The sequence below is a fragment of the Parus major genome, chromosome 1 (genome assembly GCF_001522545.3).
Source record: "Parus major isolate Abel chromosome 1, Parus_major1.1, whole genome shotgun sequence".
Lineage (NCBI taxonomy): Eukaryota > Metazoa > Chordata > Aves > Passeriformes > Paridae > Parus > Parus major.
Window position 1 is genome coordinate 58555974 of NC_031768.1, and position 22783 is coordinate 58578756.

At 38.4% G+C, this 22783-nt stretch overlaps 1 protein-coding gene across 3 annotated transcripts in view; it reads left to right on the plus strand.

Annotated features, from left to right (window-relative positions):
- Positions 1 to 12379, plus strand: part of NAA16 (N-alpha-acetyltransferase 16, NatA auxiliary subunit) — a 62350-nt gene extending 49971 nt beyond the window's left edge. Inside the window, exons 11-20 of one of the 3 annotated variants that reach the window (XM_015619117.2) lie at positions 192 to 361; positions 726 to 878; positions 2704 to 2832; positions 3373 to 3586; positions 5338 to 5531; positions 6252 to 6360; positions 6874 to 6972; positions 7616 to 7759; positions 10219 to 10316; positions 10578 to 12379. In XM_015619117.2, coding sequence (XP_015474603.1) covers positions 192 to 361; positions 726 to 878; positions 2704 to 2832; positions 3373 to 3586; positions 5338 to 5531; positions 6252 to 6360; positions 6874 to 6972; positions 7616 to 7759; positions 10219 to 10316; positions 10578 to 10778 — 1511 coding nt within the window. In that variant the 3' untranslated portion in view covers positions 10779 to 12379. Of the gene's footprint in view, positions 1 to 191; positions 362 to 725; positions 879 to 2703; positions 2833 to 3372; positions 3587 to 5337; positions 5532 to 6251; positions 6361 to 6873; positions 6973 to 7615; positions 7760 to 10218; positions 10317 to 10577 lie in introns of those variants that run through there. The other 2 variants (XR_004497530.1, XR_001519644.2) reach the window with 2 other exon arrangements.
- Positions 12380 to 22783: the final 10404 nt, after the last annotated feature.

The following is a 22783-nucleotide window of genomic DNA, read 5'->3' on the forward strand; positions in this document are numbered from 1 at the left end:
TGTTCATGGAAGTTATCAAGAACCTTTGAAGTGCGGATTCTTTTTGCAAAAAAATGGTTACTATATTTTCTAGTAAAAAAATTAATTACAGTAAATATTTGCTGAATTTGCTGAGCTTTGTTTTTGTGTTCATTTTTCAAATGCAGTCTTCAGCTTTACTGGTTATTGTAACATTTCCCATTTTATTGCAGAAAATGGAGAGAAAGAGCCCCCAACAACACTGCTTTGGGTTCGGTATTTCCTGGCACAACACTTTGACAAACTTGGCCAGTGTTCTTTGGCCTTGGATTACATTAATGCTGCAATTGCAAGCACTCCAACATTAATAGAGCTATTCTATTTAAAAGCAAAAATTTACAAGGTAAAAGGGGAATTTGGACACGTGGAGTACCTAGTGTGTAAAAGAAATCAATTCATCAAAATGCTTTGAATGTGTGGGTAATATTTCGGTTAGCAGTGGTTATGGGCATCAGTTTTCATGTGGGTTTCTTTTTGGGCACTGTTTTGTCAGGAAGAAAATGAAAACACTTTTGTTTGGGTTTTGCAAAGCCAATCACAACTTAGAGCAAATTGTAATTCTGAAAAGAAGTCTGGAAGTTGGGGGGAGTGAGAATAACACTGGCTTTTGGTTCTGATGGAGAGTTAGCAGTAGCAAATACAGATTTTAGGAGATGGTCAATAGCAGGCCTCTACTGAAAGTTAACTATTTAATTTCTCCCTAACAGCATGTAGGTAACATCAAGGAAGCTGCCAAATGGATGGATGAAGCACAGTCTTTGGATACTGCAGACAGATTTATCAATTCTAAGTGTGCTAAATACATGCTGCGAGCAAATATGGTGAAGGATGCAGAGGAGATGTGCTCTAAATTCACAAGGGCAAGTATATTGTTTTAATTAAGAGGTGTTTTGCTTGCCTCTGGTGGTTTTTCACTCACAACTTTTGATCAAATATCTTTTATAAATATCCATCTTTATTATAATGCTTCCATGCCTGGTGGTAAGGAACTACTCGGAATCATAGAACAGTTTGTATTGAAAAGGGCCTTTTAAAGATGGAACAGTCCAATGCTACTGCCATGAGTATGGACATCTTTGGCTAACTCAGGTTGCTCAGAGCTGCATCCATCCCAGTCTTGAACACTTCCAGGGACAGGGCATCCTTCCTGGGCAACTGCAATCCAGTGTATTGCCATATCCGTACAGTAAAGATTTTTTTCTTCCTTATATCCAGTTTAAGGCTGCCCTCTTCTAGTTCAAATCTTTGCTCCTGTTGACGTTGCCCTGATCCTGGTGGCAAGTCTTTCTGTCTTATGAACTTCCTTTATATACTGGCAGGCTGCTGTAAGGTCTCCCTGGAGCCTGCTTGCTCTTCTCCAGGGTGAGCCACAGCTCTCTCAGCCTTTTGATTTCACATGGCCTTTCTCTGAATCTGTCCTAACAGGCCCGTGATCCTCTTGTGCTGGGGGCCCTGGAGATAGAGGCAATATTCCAGGTCTAGACCTAGTAAATACTGGGAAAAAAAATGGTTGTTCAAAGGTAGTTGTCCAGGAGTACTTTTATTGCCATACTGCAAAATACTTTTGAAACTCATCTGATGGATACCTTGTTGTTTCCATGTGGTACCATCTGATCTAACTGCACAGGAATGTGTGCTATATTAATTGTGATTTAGTATTAACACAAATTAATTTAGACTTGAACATTTCATTCCTTTAAGCTAGTATTACACACAAAAATTTTGTTAAAGCAGAGTCAGTCCCTAAAAGATCGAACAAGCACTTTAAATTCCATTTTTTGGACATCGGACAAAATTTGGATTTATAAATATCAGATTTTTCTATAATTTGTGGAACTAAACATGTGTGGGATATCCTGGAGTACATAAATTAGGCTCCTCTATTCTTGTAAGTTTTAGATGTGGTAACACTTGAAATTGAATTTAAGCTTGCTAGGTGTTTCTAGGAATGATTGAAAATTTGATTACTAAAACTCATGTTTACTTGTCAGGAGTGTTAAAGTAAGAAAGAACTTTATCATGGATATCTGTAAAGACAGGCTAAATATCATGCTCAGTAACTAAATGTTGAGTGTAGCTGCGTCTTTTTTCTGCTGTAAAGACTTCCTAAAACCTAATGACTTATATTAACAATATATGGGCTGTTTTTCCAGTTCACTTAGTCTAGAGCATTAAAATGGTTATAAAATCTCAATCTTAGAATTTTTTTTTTGTCAAAATATCAAATATAAATCTAACTTTGCTTATTTAGACGAACAAGTCCTGAGAAATGTGTAATTGCTCATACTGTGTGATAAAGCAGTGAATATATTGTTCACTGTGGATGCCACTTACCTGATGGGGAAATACAGCTGAAATTACTTGCTTAACTCAAGGAATTTTTTTAAATAATGCTGTTTTCTGTCCCCAAATTGTAGATGTGAGACTGTGTGTACAAGCATGAGTTAATATTAAAAACCTGTTGATATATTAATCTTCAGATAATTGGGATTTTTTTAATCATGTCAATCTATTATTTCCTATCTTGGGGAGCATAGAATATCACAAGTGTTATTCTCAGTCACTGGGTCATTTCCTGTTGTATTCCAAGTAAGGTGAAGGATTGTTTGATCCTGATGGCCTGAAACCAGCCACAGTTGAAAGATGCAGCTGGTAAATTACAATAGCAAAACCTGATCATTTCAGGAGGGAACTTCTGCTATGGAGAACCTTAATGAGATGCAGTGTATGTGGTTCCAGACAGAATGTGCTGCGGCTTATCAAAGGCTAGGGAAGTATGGTGATGCCTTGAAAAAATGTCATGAAGTAGAAAGGGTAAGTAACAAACACCACTCATTGCTTCACCAGTATTTATCATATGCAAATGAAGGTACTTGGTGCTGTAATCAGCATAGTTTAGTATGTTAGAGACATATGAAACTTACAGTATAATGGCTTTCAGCAACAGGTTAATACTTGATGATTTGCTGTAACAGGAGACGTCTTCTCTAGCTATTATGTGAAATACTATTATTGAAGTCAAAAGGTTTCAATATAAAATACCATATATCCTAACTATGCAACTATTGATACATTAATTTTATGCTGACTTGTGACAATTGTGATTTGAATCAGAACAGTCACATTTCAGTTGGCTTTTAGAGTGCCTAAGTCTTTGAATAATCACATTATAAGTTTTGTTAAGAGAGATTTTTCCCTACTGATAGGTTCTCTTGAACAGTCAGTATTAAAAGGATGTGTCTATGCCTGTTAAGTATTGTCTGTAAATAAATATCAATTGTAACTTTATTCCTCTAATAAAAAGTAGACTAAATAAAGGTTGAGTATATAAGTGTGTTCTTTCTTTCTTTTAAGCATTTTTTTGAGATAACAGATGATCAATTTGACTTCCACACGTACTGCATGAGAAAGATGACTCTCCGTGCCTATGTAGACCTTCTGAGATTAGAAGATGTGCTCAGGAAACATGCCTTCTACTTCAAGGCTGCCCGATCAGCAATTGAAATTTACTTGAAGCTCCATGATAATCCTCTTACCAATGAAAGCAAAGAGCAAGAAGTGAATTCAGGTATCTTCACTTTAATGAAAGCTCATATGTCTGACACATGTAAAAGGTTAAGCTAAGTAAGTTGCATGTTACAGCGTAAACAGAGCACAAGTTTTTCCTCTCTTCTGTCACAATAACTGAAAAGAGATCATAGATAATAGGCTACAGTTCTCTGCTCACTTCCCGTTACTTTGTAGAACTAGAACATGAATGAACCTAGGTGTAGTTTTGGAGTATTTGGGGAGGAGTGACATTTCAGAACATTAAAATCAGATTCAGTTCAGCCATTAGATAAATATTATTAACTAATGAATTATGAAGCAATTGATAGATTTTATGTAAAAGCAGTCTGAATTGTAAGAATTTAATTTTGGTCTCATGTATATAAATTATTATATGGTAATACTAGTTACTACTGCATTAAGTTTACCACTTTTCACACAACTTGAGGACCAAAGAATAAATGGGTAAATGTATTAGCAATATTAATACATTTAGAACATTATTTACAACTAGTATTAAATGGAAAACAGACATTCTTAGGAAGCCAGTGGGGTATGGTTTGGAAAATCTGAGGATTCAATGGCAGATTATTTAAGATTTTTTTTTTTTTTACTTAAGGTAAATAGTTGCTTCTCCTTTAGTGCAATTACAGTTATTGTCAGCCTTGCAGTGGCTGTTGACTAAAGCAGTGAAATTAATGTTTGGCATTTTGCAAAGGGAAAAATATTTGACATGGGGAAAAAGGGAAGCTAAACCAAATTTGCAAATTTATTATTGCAAATAAAATCTTGCCTTTATTCAGAGGTGGCTAAGTTTTTCCTATACTTGCCTATGATTAATGAAGAGGTATATTTGAACAGTTGAACTTGTACCTTTTGTTCTCTCCAACTTTGTTTCTGTATATAATAATCAGTGTGTGACAGAGGATCTGTCACAGAGGATAGCAGTATATCATAAAGGTGGGTGGTGTCTAAGAAGTCATGTTAGTGCATTTGCCTGCGGTTCATTGGGGTTCAGTAGGCTTATCTGTGGGAGAAGGCAGCACTGTGTGGATGGGGTAAAAAGATCACTTGTTTCACTTTGTCACAATAGGGATGACCCAAGCAGGGAGGTCATGCTGCCATAGCCACAAAATGATGTGTTAGTCCCTTGGGAGCCCATTTTTCTATGTCTTGCCACATTTAGCAAAAATCCTATTCTCAGTGAAATATCGCAGTAAACATACTGGAAGCTGCAGTATTAGTCTGGCTAAACTGATCATTTCCATTTAGTTATCCCATGGCATTTGCATGAAATCAGTGCAGTTATCATGGCTGTATATTAGTCAGACACTTTTTAACAAAAAATAGCAAGTTTAGCGAGTTTTCAGATGGAGTGCAAATCAATCTGGATTTTTCTAGATGGCATTAGAAGCAAGCTGAGCTACAGTCAAAATGAGAGCTTAGTGTTACCATTGTTCATTTTCTGAGGTAAAACCTGTGACAGAAGTAGCAACTTTATGTAGCTAACCTTTGAAATCACTGAGGTTTCTGTAACAGCCATGTAAGAGAAAATACACAAGATCGAGTGCTGTGTTAGGCTGTAAATAGTAATCCAGCAACAGTGTTGGCCTGTGTAGTGATGATACTCTGGTGACTTTGGGTAGTTATGGAAATCACTTAAAAGTTTGCCATATTGAGATGGGGAGAAGCATAATGACCTGAGTTGTTTGAGAGAAAGATGATTTTTAATTAAATACTTTATATCTTGTCTGTTACTTTAATCTGTAGAAAATCTCTCAGCCAAAGAATTGAAGAAAATGCTTAGTAAACAAAGAAGAGCACAGAAGAAAGCAAAACTTGAAGAAGAAAGAAAGCATGCAGAAAGAGAACGACAGCAAAAAAATCAGAAGAAAAAGAGAGATGAAGAGGAGGAGGAAACTAGTGGACCCAGGGAAGAGCTGGTTCCTGAAAAACTGGAAAGGGTTAGTATGGTCTTTCATGTTAAACTCTTGTGATTATCATAAAAAGCCTAAAATACGGGTTTGTTATCAGATTATCTTAGACAAATCTAGGTGTTTTTATAAAATCATTTTTGCATGCAGAGGTACCTTTTTGTCCATCTCTTTTTACACTAAAGAAAAGTATTTTTCCTCAATAAATCCAAGTTCTACATCAATGTTTTTACTTCCCTTAAATTTCGGGGGTTTTTTTCCAAACAGTAGGCCATACTTCATTAAAATAGATACTGAACAAAAGGACATGTTTTACCTGAAGAAATCTGCTTTTCATACAGTGAATAGAGGAAAAAGTAACACAAATTATTTCAATTTGCAAAGTCTGAAGGCATGAGCCAGTGTTTTGCTATGCATAAAGAGCTACCTCTGTTACCACAGTAAACTTCAAGCTTGTTGTCTAAGGTTGGTTGTATTTAATTGTTTCTTAAATGCTAAATTACAACACTGAGTGCCCAAGTAGTGCCAGAGTTAGCAGCGATGCTTTGTCAACATGAAATGATGAATAAACACTTCTAAAAAGCTTGCTGTTTAAATAAAAATGTTGTGGTGCAGTTTACTCCAGAAAGCTAATTTCCGTTCACCTTTGACCTCTGATTACTAAAAGGCTCTGAATAACAGAAACTACTGGTGGGTTTCATTTGACATTTACTTTAAGCCATAAATTTCACTGTTCTTCTATTAAAACAGGTAGAAAATCCATTAGAAGAAGCCATTAAGTTCCTTATACCACTTAAGAATCTTATTGGAGATGATATAGAAACACATTTATTAGCATTTGAAATATACTTTAGAAAAGGTAAAGTACTGCTTAATTTTATTTTTTCTCTACAAAATTTTGCTCCTTCAGTGCAGCCTGTGTTATCCAAGTATAGTGGAAAATGATCTGGAATAAATACTTAATTAACTGAAGCTGAGGTGTGCATCATATGCAGTAATAATAGGGTAAATAGTGTTTTTCTTTAGTCACCCTTAAACGAAAAAACCCTAAGAGGCAGACTATGTTGTGGTATATACACATAAATACTGTGAAATGGTATTTTTGGGGTGATCTTTAATTATCTAAAGGAAACCAAAGGTAAATAGGTGGTAACATCTGTGCAGTGTTGCTAGTATTTGAGCAGCAAGAACTTCTGTTTTATTAAGCAATTTGACTGGGAAAAGAAACTTCCTTTCTAATTCTGTATAGAAACTGATGTTTCTAGTATTTGTACTAGAATTACTAAAGAAAACAGTAATTGATAATGAAGAAAAAAAAGTTCTTCATTCTGGATCTTGGTTTCCTAATATTTGTTTTTTCTCCTTTCCACAGGAAAGTTTCTGTTAATGTTACAGTCTGTCAAAAGAGCTTTTGCTATCAACAGGAATAACCCATGGCTACATGAGTGCTTGATTAAATTCTCTAAAGCTGGTATGTGTGTAGGAAATAGATAATTATAAAGAGAGAAGAAATTTCTTTCTGCAAGAATATATATATATTATATATAATTATATTAAATATATATTAATTATAATTAAATATATATTATGTATTTTTGTGATGTGTACTCTTGAAACACAAACTGATAAAAAGGAAAATAAAAACAAGATTTTTTTTCATGGCAATAGCAAAGAAGACAAAGGCTATGCTACCCAGTGTACTCTGTACTGTGTACTGTACAGTGTATTATATTATACTCCTTCCTCCATTAATCCACCAGGTGGCCCAAACAACTCATTTTGGCTAGATTTCACAGGAAAGTGAGTGTTCTAAGCATCCTGGAAAACCTTAAGTTTTAAGAAAATACGTGGCAGATACAGGAGAGAGCATTTTGACTGAAACAACTTGTGTGGTGAACTTGAAAATTGACATGACAGAGCACCCTTTATGCATGTTTCCTCTGTATATGCATCAGCAATGTTTGTGTTGACACATTTTGATCTGAGATTTGTGTTTCTGTGCGCAAAATTTAAAACTGGGACTTTTAGCAGTGATGTGTGTGGTTTCAGTGTTTTCTACAGTTGTTTAAATGGCATTTTTTTTGGTTCTCTCTCCTCTGCCTTTACTCTTCTAGTGTCTGACCATAGTAACCTCCCAGAAATTGTGAGCAAGGTCCTAACTCAAGAAATGCAGAAAATCTTTGTTCATAAAAACTTGGAGAGTTTTAATGAAGAATTTCTCAAACACAATGCTACCTCCATTCAGCACCAACTGTCAGGTTTGTCTGACTTTTTCATGCTCTTGAGAAGGAGGTGATTCAAGTGCTATAAATCCAGAATCTTTATCTGCAAGGACAGGTTGGATGGGGCTTAGAGCATCCTGGTCCAGTGTAAGGCATCCCAGGGTATGGCAGGGCATGTGGAACTAGATGATCTTTTAGGTTCCTTCCAATCCAAACCATTCTGTGAATTCATACCTAAATTCTAATGACATGATATGTAAAATTGCATTTGGGGTGGGGGGTGTCAAGGCTGGGTTTTCTATATGCTTGTACTATTTTTTTAAACATGAACTACATTTTTTTTTATTAGATGCATAAGGAACTTGCTCCTTACCTTCAAAAAGTGCAGTCAAACCACCATAGATATTCATGTTTTCAAGCACTGATGTATTTCCTGTTACAGCTTTTTTTTTAAGTATTAGAAAATACAAAACAAAATCCCAAATCAATTAGCAAGTGCTTCTTCCTGTTTTCTTTTCAGCTGGAATGTCTCTGTTCCTACTCATAATTTTATTACGTAGCAACAGCATCAATAAAAGTACCATGATGAACTTGTTATGCAGCCTTTGCTTTTCTGCTTCATGGTCAGCAGTGAAATTGTTGAAATCTGACACTCAGACACTGTTTATATAGAAGAGCCACAAGTAGCTGCTGGAGCTAAGTCAAAGGAAGTTGGAATTAAATTAGTACAGAAAGTTTTGGAATATTGATGTGACTTGATAAGCTGGTAGAGAAAACAAAATGCATTTCCAGCAGTTAAGAGACAAGAGTAAGTGTAGTTTTATCAGGCACTTGAAGTATTGAGTGCTAATTTCACCTGGTCTTTAAAAGTTACCCAGGGTCTGTCCAGAATAACTGGAAGAAGTTAGCTCCAGAGGATTGCTCATTGCTCCTAAAGGAAGTTTAGGTGGAATACCACAGATTTCCATTTTCTTTTATAAAATCTGTGGTTCTGGACAGCTTTTTGAAATACCTGGACCCCTTAACTACAAGCAGGCTCAAGATTTGAGAAGTCAAGTACAGATATCTCAGCAGTCAATTGGTCCTAATTCTGAGAGATGTCTTCTTATACTCTTGTAAATGTTGAGCATCTCACTGGCTGCTTTACAGGTCTTATTTTCGGATCCTCCAGTGTTACAGAAAATGCTACAGTTACTGGTTAGGTTCTTGGTAGCTTTAGGACTTCAGCTAAGCTCTGAGTCTTCTGTTAATGCTTTGTTTATGGTTTGAGGCAATTGTTTATGGTTTGAGGCAATTGACTTACCTACTGTACAATTAAGTTTCTTGAACAATTGTCTTTAATTAAAGTTTGCAAATGTGAAGATCTGAAAGACCTAAACCCTAAATCTGAGGGCACAAACATGTTTTTTTCAGCTTAAAATTACTAATATAAAGCTATAAGCAGACTTATAACCTCTTTCCAATTTCTGTACCATAGCCTCCCTAATTTTAAGCAAGAGTAACTAGGCTAATAGAAGTCTTTTGAGCAATAATGGCTCTAAATTGAGTATAGCAATTTATTTTCTTAAACCTACAAAAAGCAGTAAGAACTAGGAAACTGTATTTAATTGGGAAAACTAATAATTGAGGAAATGAATTGAGCAAAACCAAAAGATGGACAAAACATCCAGAATGTGGGGTTTTAATTTTTCCAGTAAAATGATTAAGCGTTTTGGTTTTTGCAGTAGATTGCGTAGAGGGGCGAGTCTGCACTTTGTATTTGGGCAAAGGAAAGTACATAAAGTGCCAACACATTTATTAAGATGAGATTTTAAATTAAGGTAGCTATGTATGAATCAAGGAGCAGAATTTTGCAGAGATGCCCAGACCACTTTTGGTAAAGTGTTAGTGGTCCAAGAAGCTGTGTAGTTCCATAAGGCAGTGTTTTCCTTTCCACCGATGTAGTCTGGTCCAGGCAAAGCACCAAACTTGTGCTGCACTTTGCTTGTACCTGAGCTGTGTCCTTAGCTCCAGGTGAGCAGCCATGGCCCTGCATTCTGCCATGTGGCCTGGCCTGAATTTCTACTGGGCCATGTTCCACAGTTTAGTAACTATTGTTCACTTACCTCCAATACTTCTAAATAGAATTCAGTGTGTCTCTGAGAATTACTCACTTCTGCATTTGTTGCATGGATTTCATACAGCCTGCTGATTTGAAGGGTTTGTCATCAGTGTATTCTGTGATATTTTTCTCTACTGAAGACCTGTCAGTCAAGTGAGGCATGTCCCTTTTGCAGGAATGGGTCTCTTATATTATTCAAACCATATGCTTCTAATAAATTTCAAAATTTAGTTTCATTAGTTTTCAGTTACAGATCAGGGAGGAAGATATTGTTTATTAAAACTTGTAAGAAGTCTAATTCACGTTTATGTATAAGTTCTCAGGTTCTGTGTGTCTGTATATGTGGTATGGCATTTAGGAAAACTAAACACTGTGGCTTTTGTCTTGTGATAAGGTGCAAAGATGATGTATTTCCTGGACAAATCAAGACAAGAAAAAGCAATTGCTGTTGCAACTAGATTGGATAAAAACATGAGAGACAAAAATGTGAAGGTAAAAGATACAATATGTAAAGCCACCAACTGTGTGAGATCTTAAATAGTGTGTAATTTAATGCAGGATAATGTGCATGCTTCATTTGTCATGATAAATTAATACTTGAAAGAGCAAGGTTTCTAATTTTTCCTGTAAGTAAAAGATACGTAAATATCAACAAAGAAACCTGTTTGCTCAGGCTAGTATTGTTTAACACAGTATGTGCCTTTAAAAATAATTGTAAATTGCATTTATTAATTGTTGCTTTTGTTTCTTTAGACATTAACAAAGGTTTTTGAGGCATTGCTTGATGGCAGTTTTGGAAGCTGCCATGCTCAGTGTGAAGAATATCAAGCAGCATGTCATAAACTGTTTCCTTTTACATCTGCCTTCATGCCTGCCACAAACGAGGACAACAGCAGCATTGCATCTGTGAATCACACAGCTATTAACCATGATTTGCTGTCCAATGAAATCTGAAGTAGTGTGTGCAAGCCCTGTGTGTGTGTATACTTACATGCACACATGTATATGAAACTGACTCTCATTACATGCTGGCTGGATACAGATCAGGGTTACTTTTCTGGGTTGTATTTTAATATCTTTAACAGATATCTAAAAAAAATAAATAAATTTGGATAGTTAAATGGAGTATGCTATTAGGGTTTTTTCCCCTCCCAATGAAAACTGCCAATATTTATGTAAACATGTTTAATCAGCATTTTTCATGTTTATATTTGTACAGGTTTAAGTCTTTTAATAATTCATCAGCCCTCCCTCACAGTAATATGGATATTAAAGACTGCTTTCACTTAAGTGTTGTTACATATGCAGATATATGTGAACATATCTTGTTAATAAATTATCATTTGAGAGGTTTTAGCAGAATAAGACTGAAGTGCTGCTTGAATTGCCCTCTTTGTCTTTACTGTTCTTTAGGGGTTTTTTTTTCCTGGGTTTTTTTGGTTGGACTTCTTTTTTTAATCTTTGGTCAGTTTGGTTTCTTTTGAAGCACAGCAACAATGAAAGCACTGGGGGGTTGCATGTTTTTGTCAGGTGTGTGTCTTATATGGAACCAGTGTTCACAGATATGAAGATAAGGTTTGTGTAAAAAAAAATAAATCCAAAACAACAAGTATCTAAGGCTTTTTGAAAACTATTTCCTCTACCTTGTGTTCCATAGCTATTGTTTCCTTAATTTTATGGTCAGTTTAACATTTTAAGGTTTTAATATCCTGAAGCAATTCCCTGAGAAGACATAATATGTTTGAATACTGTTGTCTTTTTTTCCATCTCCCCTTTCCTCTTCTTTCTTCTGGTTTCTCCCCATCTGTTCATCTATTGACACTTAGAATGAAAAAAGCTGCTCCAATTTTGGGCAAATGCAGAAGGTACAGTAATGGGGAATACAGTTTTTCTCTACATCATAAAAACTCACTGGTGGGTGTGCTGTATTACCTCCATTAAAAGTTTTAGTTGTCTACTTAAGGCCAATACTCCAGAACTTCTCATGCCTAAATGCTGTTGCTGTAGGTGCTGCAAGGTAAAACGGTGTGTGAGAAATATGTCCTACATTTTAAAACTGTTCAAGGGAGCACAAAGAGGCTGACTACAAATCATAATGAACCTTTTTCTTACTTTGTATTCTGGTGCATTAACTATTAAATATACAACACATCAAAATGGAAGTTTAAATCTAATATACCTATTTAAAGCATAGCATTGCTAGACAAAATGGCTACATATCACATGACAGCTTTACATTCTATAAGAATTGCTATCAAAACATAATTATACTGTGGCTTGTACAGAAAATCTGTTTTCTGGAAACTGTAATGGAATTATTCAATTTGGTTTGTTTTTATTTCACTGCAATATAAATAATTTCAATAATATTAACTAGCCCCTCAAAGGCAAATACCAGTTCATGAAGAGGGGATTTTATTAAACAAATAAACTGTTCTAATTAAAATTCTCCTTTGTGTGTCATCTGTTTAGATTAAAAAATCGTTGAATGGAAAATTCACTGTAAAATACTGCCAACATATGTTATGCTGTAATAAATTATTTTGTACACACTTGCCTTTGGTTTGGAATTTTTGCATGTTTATGGACATCCAACTTTAGCCCATCCTAATTTTTTTCTATTGAGCTGCAACATTCACTGGTTTAATGTTAACTCTGTAAGTAGTTAAAAAAATTAGTATTTAGCAGATTGAGATGTGTATCTATAAATAGTAATGGCTTCAGACTGCAATCAAGTAGGTTTAGATCAAATAACAGGGAGAAATTCTTTCCTGTGAGGGTGGTGAGACAACAGGTTGTCCAGAGAAGCTGTGGATGCCCCCATCCTTGGCAGTGTTCAGGGATTGGATGGGGCTCTGAGCAGCCTGGTCTCATGGAAGGTGTCCCTGCCCATGGCAGGGGGGTTGGAGCCAGGTGGTGTTTAAGGTCCCCTCCAACCCAGACCATTCTGAGATAGTAACACACTACCCTGAAAAATGGTGATGTGGTCTTGTCCTACGCATTCACCGTGTGACCTTGGCTGTGCAATAACTTGCTGAAAAATATCTCGGGGAAAGGTGAACCATAATGGCATTGTTTTGGCTCAGCAGCACCTGAGAACCACTCTATTGTCAGCACACAGTGACATGAAGTGATACAGTGTCTCTGTTTTTTAGTGCTAACACTGGTCTTGCTAGAGATTTAATTCAGGCCTTCACAAGAAGGCTGTGGCTCTCTAGATAAGAATGCTTATCCAGTTCTGTGCTGTTTGGCTTGACACTTGAAGTCAGATTTCAGCAAAAGCACTCTTCAGCAGTGGATTCCTTGAAAATGTAGATGAATAGTTTTGATATCTAGGCTAAGAGTTGTACTAGAATTCTGGAAATTGAGTCTTCTGTCACTCAGTGCATGGCTTGGTTTTCTCTTAGAACTGCTGGAGGCATGCAGCCTGCTTAGTTTTTCTCAGGGCCGTCATTGCAGGTGTGAACTTATTGGGGTAACAAATGCTTGGCAATCCAATCTCCAGATTTCATCTTGCAGATGGGCAGGCCGTGCTGTGTATCCTAACTACCTGCTGCTACCTTAAGGTGTCCAGACTGAAATAAAGAAAATATGCAAAAGCAGCCTAAGGCTGCTGGCAGAATGCAGGACCTCATTTATCTAAACAAGCCTGGCAGCTTTAGATCGTTCAGAGAGAAGAGCTAAATTGCGCTTGTTGAACTGTTATGTTTGTTTTGGCTGCTCTGATTTCTGGTGATTAATGAGTTCATCAGACAATGGCCAGAACCCAGGGCAGGGAAAGTGTGGCAGCAGTGCTCTGAGGCAGGGCAGCTCCTCTTCCATTGCAGTGCAGGCGCTGCTGCTGCTTGTGACACTGTGCCAGCACTGTGATCTCTGATGGCTCAGGATTTATCCATGCTGACTAGCAGGGTATCAAAAATGTTGCGCCTCTGGCTTAGCATTTCAATCAAAAAATGTGGCTGTCCTCTCCCTCAGGGTCTATGAATCCACGTAAGGAGGAGCTGAGAATGACTGGAGTAGCAGCAGTGATTCCTGAATACATAACAGTGTATGCAGGACTAACACCATTGGGATATGTGTGCAACAAGGCTTGGGCACCATTCTGACTTGATCTTGGGTTTGCTGCCCACCTGCAGTACATGTTCTGCAGCCCTTGCATTTATACAGTAGCCCTATGATTGTGTGAAGTATTCTGTGATCTCCTGCTATATAGGTTAATTAGGCTTCATTTGCTCTTAACACCTTCAAATTTCCTTCACAGTCTGGATGTGAAGCTATAGATGCCTTGATTACAACTGCTGTTACTTACAGTAATTTACTTGCTTACCTGTCTTGTTTTGTAGATCTTTGAAAGCCTTTTATTTTGAGCTGCTTTGTTGTAGGTTTTCTAAAATCCTTATTTCTCAATTCTGCACCAACCAAATAATTGTGTTAACAGCACACATGTCAAGAGAACTCACTGACTCAGCATCTGATCTGACATAGGGTCCTGCCATCTCACACAGTATGCCCTTTCTCCTTCTCCTGTTCCCACAGGCAGGCAGGCATACCCCGAAGCTGACAAACTTCTCATCATAGAAAATAAGCTTGTTCTGAACCCTGGCCCTAATGGAAAATCCTGACCTGATACGTGTATGGATAGCAAACATTTAGTCTGGAACTGGCAATTAAGGTGAAATCTCTGCAGCTACAGCATCTAGGAAGAGGTCAAGTGTTAAGTGTGACACAGAAGGTTCAAGCATAATCGTGTTGGCGTGTGTGAATGCGCTTGCCACTTGCTGTCTCAACAGCAACATTTAATGTACTTATGGCATTTGTTTTTCCATGCCTTTACTGCGGCTGCTGATGAAAAATTCTTGGATTTTCCACTAGAGGGAAGCCTTGCATCCAGAATATTTTCATAGTAACAAAACGCTGAAGTCTCTGAGGTGTTGTTTTGTAGGAAGAGTGTAGGAAAATGCTTATATTTTTTCCTCTTTTCGGGCACTGGAGTGAGGTCGTTTTTCTGTATGTCCTTAAATGTCTGGATTAGATTCGTGTTTGTATAACCTAGCTGTCTGTGGGCATTGATGTGGGGATCTTGAGAGCACAGTTGCTTGGACTTCAAACCTTTAGAGAACAGGCATACTGGGAAAAGATGTCTGAGCCCACAGATGATCAGATTGGCTTTTTTGGGAAATCCCATGTTCTGTGCAAGTATTTCACTCAACCCCATTCTTGCCTTCAGGCTGTCGAAGAGAGGCAGAACGTGCTGGCCTTGAAGATTAGCCTTCACTCCGGTTAATTTATCATGAACTAAACATGTTGTCTGTTCCCCACTTGGACTTTGCTGCTTGAACATATTTCAAGTCTAGACAAAGTATTTGAGAGCATGCTGTTAGCACTTAGGAGGAGGCTCAGGTTTTGAGAGGTTCCTAGATGTATTTTAGGTATGCAGTAGGATGGAAGAACTAATATGTGGTAGTTTTAGGACTGATTTCGTATTATAAATGCTCATATTTAAAGCAACACAGGAAGGAGGAAGCAAGGATCAGAGCAGGAGCTGTCTTCTCCATACAGCAGAGAGACAAGGGTTTATTCCATGGGTAGTAAACTGCCATAAAGCCTATCTGTAAATGCAAGCAAACTATACCTGCTTGAGGCCAGGCTCTGTAAACAGTAGTGCAGGAGACATCCAGGAATCCACAAAAGGCATCAAACACCAAAGGAGTCTGTTCACTGTAACTGAAGGCGTTTAATCAACTGTTAGCTAATCCATGCATTTGATTGTGTTTAAAATGAGCTCTGATAGTTCCTGAAGTTGGAGGAACTTTTCTGTTAGTAACACACTCCCTGCATGTCTAAATACCTCTACAGGGAAATTCAAACCACTGGAATGTAGCCATTATTTTTGCTATAGATAAGGTTTTTTTGGGATCTGTAAGAGAGAGCATGATTCATTTGCTCAGGGGTTGGAGGGTTACTTCAGGTGGTGAGCCATGGTGATTAGCTTGGGCATTGCAGAGCATCCATCCCCTAAGTGGTGTAGGAAAGTCAACAGTCCCTTGCTGTTCCTGCTCTGCTCAGGACCACGACACTCAGCTGTGTCATTTGTGAACACTGAAGGATTCATAAGGTGATTCTCCAGGGGACAGGTAATGAAAAACCAACAGCCCTGTAGTGATATCAATAGGTGTAGTCCATCTTCTCTCTGAGAGCTTACACCTTCACTGAAGTCTCTCTGGTTTAATAGGCAGTTAATTCACAAAAAAACAGAAGGCTGGACATGTCTTGTATATAGGGGCACCCCTATATCCAGTGCAAAGCTATGGGCACCTCAGCATGCCAGACATCTCTAAATACTTATTGCAGTACTGAGATCTGCAAAGCTGATTTTCTTTTTGCTTTGCCACCTAGACTATAACAAGTTGTGCTGAAAGATGTATATCCATGTGATTTCCTGAGCTTATCTGACGATGTGTTGCTAAAAACTTTTTATGTTCTCCCCACTGTATTTCTCCAGTCTCTCTTTCCACTTCAGGCTCTGGCACTTGCTGTTTGCTTCTGTGAACAGAATCAAGTCAACAGCTTAGCACAGACATTTCCTGGCAAATGTGGGTTGGTTGTCTACCAATTACAGATGGGCAGAAAATGAAAAGATAGCAATGGCTAATCAAGTATTTGATGAGCGGTCCACACATAAGCTTATCAGGCTGTTTTGTACATGGCCTTCCATTCAAGGAAGATTCAAATTCCTCTCAATCAGCTTCCATCATAAAAGTGCTTTTCCTAGAAGAAATTGTGATCCTTCTGGGTTTGCTATGACCATGCCTGGCTCTCCCTACCCTGTTTCACAGGTAATCTCACAATTCTGGCCATCTCAGAGGAGCCAGGCTGGGGGGCAGGGGCATTGTGGAACTGACAGCAACAGGTAAGAAGAAAGTTGTCACTGCATTTGGCTCTTTACTATTAGAGATAATGAGCACTGACCAAGTTGACAGAAGCCTTGGCTTTCCTGAGGAGCAAGGGCCACAGTGGGCAGTGGCCATGCTTATTGGACCAGGTACATGGCCTACCATGATATAAATTGGCTGCAAAGATCCTCCAAAAAACATAAGCTATTTCTGTCTCTGGTGACCACCTCTTTTCCTCTGTTGCCTCCTCCTACTCAGTGAGTGCTTTGTAATCTTGCTGTAATAACAGGAAACTCACATTTGTGCCAAGTGCCAAGCGTAGCACCCTGCTCTGTAAGTGTTGAGTAGGTGTGTGCTCCTTGAATGTGCTTTCAGGAAGACCTATGGCCCAAGAAGCCCTGGATACAATGGGACAATACAAATGTTTCTCAGTGCCATGGTGGAATAAATCTGGATGTGCAGAGATGTGTTTTTTAACTGTCTACAGTGGCAAAGCCTCTGCTTTTGAGTGGTGTTTCATGTTCTTTTATTTTTTTTTAACTGCCTCCCTCTTGTGTAAATGCTCTGAACTCTAGTCTTGCATGCAAGTTCTCTGATGTAGACATACAGCTAGTGGAGCTGGGCAGTATGGAGTGAGCAATTCTGAAAGCCTGTTATTTATGAAATAAGAGCTGAAAATAGAAAATGGGCATATGGAAGAAGTTGCTGTCACAGATCCTCCCTCTGGCTGAGAGAATTAGAGCATGGTTTACTTAACTTCTATTTGTGACAAAAACATGATTCTGCTATGGCTTGTCACAAAATTATTTGAAGCTGAGAAAAATGGAGAAAATACCCAGGGCTCAATAATTATTCCTAAAATGAAGTGCATCACTCAGAGGAAAGGGCTGGATGCAATACATGATCACTGGCTGTAACACTGATTTTTTTCTTCCCATCTACACAATCCGCTGTGCACTGGTAACAGGAGAGGCTCCAATGGACTCCAACATTTTTATTTCCCAACCATAAATATGTGAATTCCTGCCCATTAAAGGAGTGTGAATAACTGGCTAACCAAAGCTCAAGGATTACCGCTTTTGTTCCACATTTGTATGGTGTCTGACTCAATGGGGTCCTGGTCTATGGCTGGCACTACTGCAACACAAATAATTGAAGAGCTCCTCTCCTGTTCTAACCTCTGTGGCCACATGCCTTCAGCAAGCAAGCAGTCTTGGCTTCTCCCTTTGCCTCCTACTGCCTTTCAGCCAACAGAGCTTGGGAGGGAGAGAAAGTCTTGATTTTTCCAGCCTGTTTTGATAGCTTGCTTCAGTGGGATAGATGGGAGCAACACCCAGCACCCCCTGCCATTCCTGACTTCCCTTGTTCTTGTGGCTATACTGGTCTAAGTTTCCTTGAGATTGTTGCAATACACCCTGGAAAACTCAAAATATTGGTTTACTAACACAAGGACAAGGAGAAACAATAAAATGGAAACCAATGTACCTTTTTAAAAACAAACCAAAAAGCCTCCACAAAACCCAGAGGGTATACAGTATTCCTAGGAAAATCTAATTCAAATTATCTTGCAAGACGCATTTTTATTCCTTTAGATGTGGTCAGTATCTTTTTGGCTAGGTATTTTGGCCACAAGTATTTTTTATTATCCTTGTAGTTATTAATTGCATCTATTTAGAATCTCTATTTCCTGGCCAGATTTAAGGCTCTGGAAACACAGAGTCCACAAAAGGTGTTGGATAGGAAGTACCAGATGACTGAGCCAAACATGCATGAGTGTGTGAAATATAACAGAAAAAACACTGAATGTGTAAATTTTAGTCACAGCAAATAGCATTAATGTGAAATATATCTACCAGAAAAATTCACTACCTTTTATTTTACTGATGGAGGAGACAAATTAGGAGAGATGTCTAAATTGTTTTAATACATAAGAGCTCCCTTATATGTTTTGCTTCACAGGGCTTTAAATTTACTTCCAATGTAGTTTGTGTGTCAGATATTTTTTGTGAAATACAAGCCTCTCAAGCCTTAAATTCCCATTTTTTTCCTTGTATGTAATCACCCAGTGTTGAGTGAACATTCCTTCTCTTTTGGACAAAACTGCCATTTTTTTTTCACTAAAGTAGTACAGTATCCAGCAATCTTAACTCCTCAATTTATGAACAATTCAGAGCCAAAGCAGGTGGAAACAACAACTGTTTTTCATTTGTATTTGAAACACTACAAATTTCTTGATAGAGTGGTAGTCATGAAAGGTTTTGAAGAAAAACTGGCAGAAAAATAAAGAATTTAGTGTCTACAGTTCCTGATCCATATATATGGATGCTGATACAGTGACAGCAACATCAGAGGTAGAGATAGTGGTTTGCCCTGAGCTTGAGCCCACAATCTAACACAGGATATAAATTTCTTTCCTTGCATTCATAAGTATGCTTTTCCATTCTTTTCCCCCACACTACCCTTTAAGACAGGTATTTACTGGTGCTGGACTCTTTTGGATGACTTCTGCTGAGGGAGTACTTAATGGAAGAAGAACAAACCCTTTCCTCTAGTCAGCCTTGTGCAGAGTCTTGTGTGCAACGTCCATGTGCAGAAGATATGTGCACAGCCTTGTCTTCCTGAAATCAGAGCCAGAATGGAGGCAATTTCTTCACCTCTGATTGCCACACAGCACTCCAAATTCCAGGCTCTCTCCCCCTCCTGGCTTACTGCCATGGGCCCTTTGCTTACATTTTCTTGGCTTTTTGTCCACTTCTCTCTGCTTGTTCTATGGTGGCTCCTTAGTAGTGCACGGAAAAGACTACCAGACAACATCCACCTCCTTGCATTGAGATCCAGAAACACTAGTACAGCTTTCAAGCACTATAAAATTGGTTGGTTTCTCCAAAATCTGAAGCAATCTTGCTCTGAAAAGAAGCTTTTTGCCTTTCTCCATTGACACTCCTGTATTATCAACTGCCCCAAAACTTTACAGTCAGTGCATGCTCTGGGCAGTTGGATTTTGAGGATTTTGTGATGGACATAAAGTTTTATTGTGACTTTTAGTGAATTCAAGATTGAAACTTCCCTCAGACCTGGGTGTAATAGCTATTACAGCCCACTAACTCTTGTAACTCCAATTTTATAATGCAATAAATAAATAAATGATAAATTCTCCAAGAGATTCTGCCTCTAGTTACTGAAAGACAGAGAATTGACACATACCATATCATGTGCACATTTAGGAGGTTAATTTGACAAGCAGAAAATTTAGAAGGATAATGGGCCAGAGAAAGTGAGTTTAGGTTTTGGCAGAATTCAGCAGGAAGGTGTATGGTTTTCTCACAAGGCCACAGCAGTGAATGGCTGTGAGCAGGTCCATGAGTTTGCATCCACTGTGCATCAGTCAAGGGCAAAGAGAAAACCAAAAGGAAATGCATCAGTCTGTAATAACTCCAGGTTCCAGTTCAAGGTCTACAGAACGTGTTGGGAGAAGAGGAAGTCCTATGAAAGACCTCTGGAAAAAGATTTTTTATTTGACAGTCTTTCAAGATTAGTGTATGGCTGTAAGTCACTCACTCTTCCCACTGCTGGTGTGGATTGAGCTACAGGTCATAGGCTTTTATTTAGCCCAGCTGGCAGCAAAAGTAGCAAAACACCCTGAATGGTAATTAGGCAGCCTATGTAAAATGCATGGCTCATCTCTGACAAGGCTTAATTAGGCAGCTCTCCTCATTACAAAACAAGTTCAGCAATTAACTCACATAGGCAATTCCACTTGCAGCGTGAAGGATGAAATAGGCTGAAGTGTCAACCACTGCCTCCCTTCAAATGAGCATCCCAAGGGCAGGGTTGTGATGTGCTGCACAGGGAGACAAGTTATGCTGTTGATGTTTGGTCTATTTCTGCTCTGCAGCCCAAGGAGTTGTGTTTCCCTGTGTGTCAGCCTGGCTGGCACCTGTGCTTTTTCATCCTGTCGCAGTTTTCGTTTTTCTCTTTGACAGCTGTCTTAATTTTGGGTTCCTTTGCTTCCTTCAGCTAGAAGTTTGGCAATGATGGGTTGTTGTTTGTCATTCACAAGTTTTAAATTATTTACTTCAACAACTTGGTATTGTTACTTATGTAAAGAATTATTATTTTCACAGACTAATAAATATTAAACGACTTGTGGAAGTTAAATATTCAAAACTCCAGGCTGCTCCCATGAGCAGGGATCTGGCACTCTGGCTTTTGTCTAGTATCAATACCTATGAGAAGACAGGTGTAAGTTTCACAACAGATCTGTTTTTAACTCTGGGAATATGGTATTTACTCAACAGAATTGATATTTTGGGTTATTCTTGATCTTTGAAGTAATGAAATTGTTCATTAGACAAAAACTTTTCAGCCATTTCAGATATGAATATTCCCCCTTCTGCAGTTCCAGTTTCTGTGTATGTGCACATGGTGCTACACCTGTACTGTGAATTTTAACCTATTTCTAGTGAATTTCTCAATCTGTTTGTTTTTTGGGTTTTTTTTTTCCTGTTTTATATGAATGCCTCAGAAGCTGTTAATGGATCTGTGGGCATCTCTGGGCCATGCTTTGGAAGCAGCTAGACTATTCAACCTGCAGCATTAATGCCTTTTTAAACCCATTCTACGAGTCTCTTTGGTGTTTCAACATAATGTGTTGTGTCCCAAATTACTCCATGCTTCGTTTAGAAAACTAGGACTTCATGAGCCTTGCAGCTTAGCTATATCAAAGTGCCTGTTTTAAAAGCCTTTCCCTGGAGCACATTTACAGGCAGGATTTGTTGATTTAAATAGCTGTGTGGCTCACAAGTTTGTGAGGTTACAAATGCAGTAGGAAACCACTGTAAACATCACGTTACCAGCCAAGGAGGATCTGGAGACACTGTGTCGAATGGTCAAGAAGAAATTCATTTAAATACAGCTTGGATGGCTGCCTAGAAAATGAGAGGTATTCAGTAGCTGAGGTTTACATTAGGAGTTGTGTTGGATGTTTCTGCCCATAAACATGAGCAGCTGGGCGTGTCAGCCTGCAGCGTTTCAGGGCGCTGCACTTAAAAGCGACTCCTTCGCTTTGCCAGATGTGGGCTGCTCCTGTTGGCATCTGTGGCAAAAGTGCAGCCAGTTCAGCTGGAGCCTTTCAAGAATATTTATGGTTGTGTATGGCTCCACAGTCCGTGACATAACCAATAAGCATAAAAGTGAATCTTTGTTTCCTCTTGTATAAGCTAATGGTTTATGTGGAAAATTGAAATTCATCAGCTGTCTTGGTTGCATTCAGCAGAATCAAGCCTGCTTAGGAGAAAACATGAGTATTTACTGAAAGAAATATTAAGAGATTAGTCTGTGGAGCAGTAAACACCACTAAGTAGTTTTAAGCCCAGGTTGTCTTAAGGAAAGATGATTTCCCAAACACATGGCTCTAAAAAAGGGAAGTTTATAGGATCATTTCTTCAGCATGCCTAGAAATCATTCTGAAAATGGTCAATTTGAGTGTAAGATAACAACTTAAAGAGAATGCCAGGGATAAATTCTTATGTCACTACAGAAAAGCAGGGTTTTTTTTCCCCTACCTATTCACACCCTCCTTTTAATAGCTTTGCTGAGCTGAGCCTGTTCCACTCAATTCAACAGAAAATCACTCCCCTTCTTGCTGGATTAGTTTTCTGCTGTTCTAACATTGATGAATTGGCTCAACAGCAGATGAGAAAAACCTGCTCAAAAGACATGCAGAAGGTCTAGGCCAGGAGCACAAGAAGAGAGAAGCAGGCAGGTCATTCCCCTTTGGCAGCAAGGCCCCAAGCAACGCAAACCTTGTGCAGCTTCATCCCTCTTTGTGCTCTTTTCTTGTGACGTGACATCCCAAAAGGCTGTGAGATTGCTTGACCATCTTTAAGAGAAACAACAGGAAGGGCACAGGAGCACCTTTAGCCTTTGGTTATTTTGCCTGTGTTCCTCAGAAAATGGACAGATTCAAGCCTAACCTCAAGCACCTTTTGCCCCTAAACCAGGTTGTGCTATAGAAAAAGCACCAGTGCTTGGTGGGGATGTGTGTGGTACAGGTAGGGTTGGTCA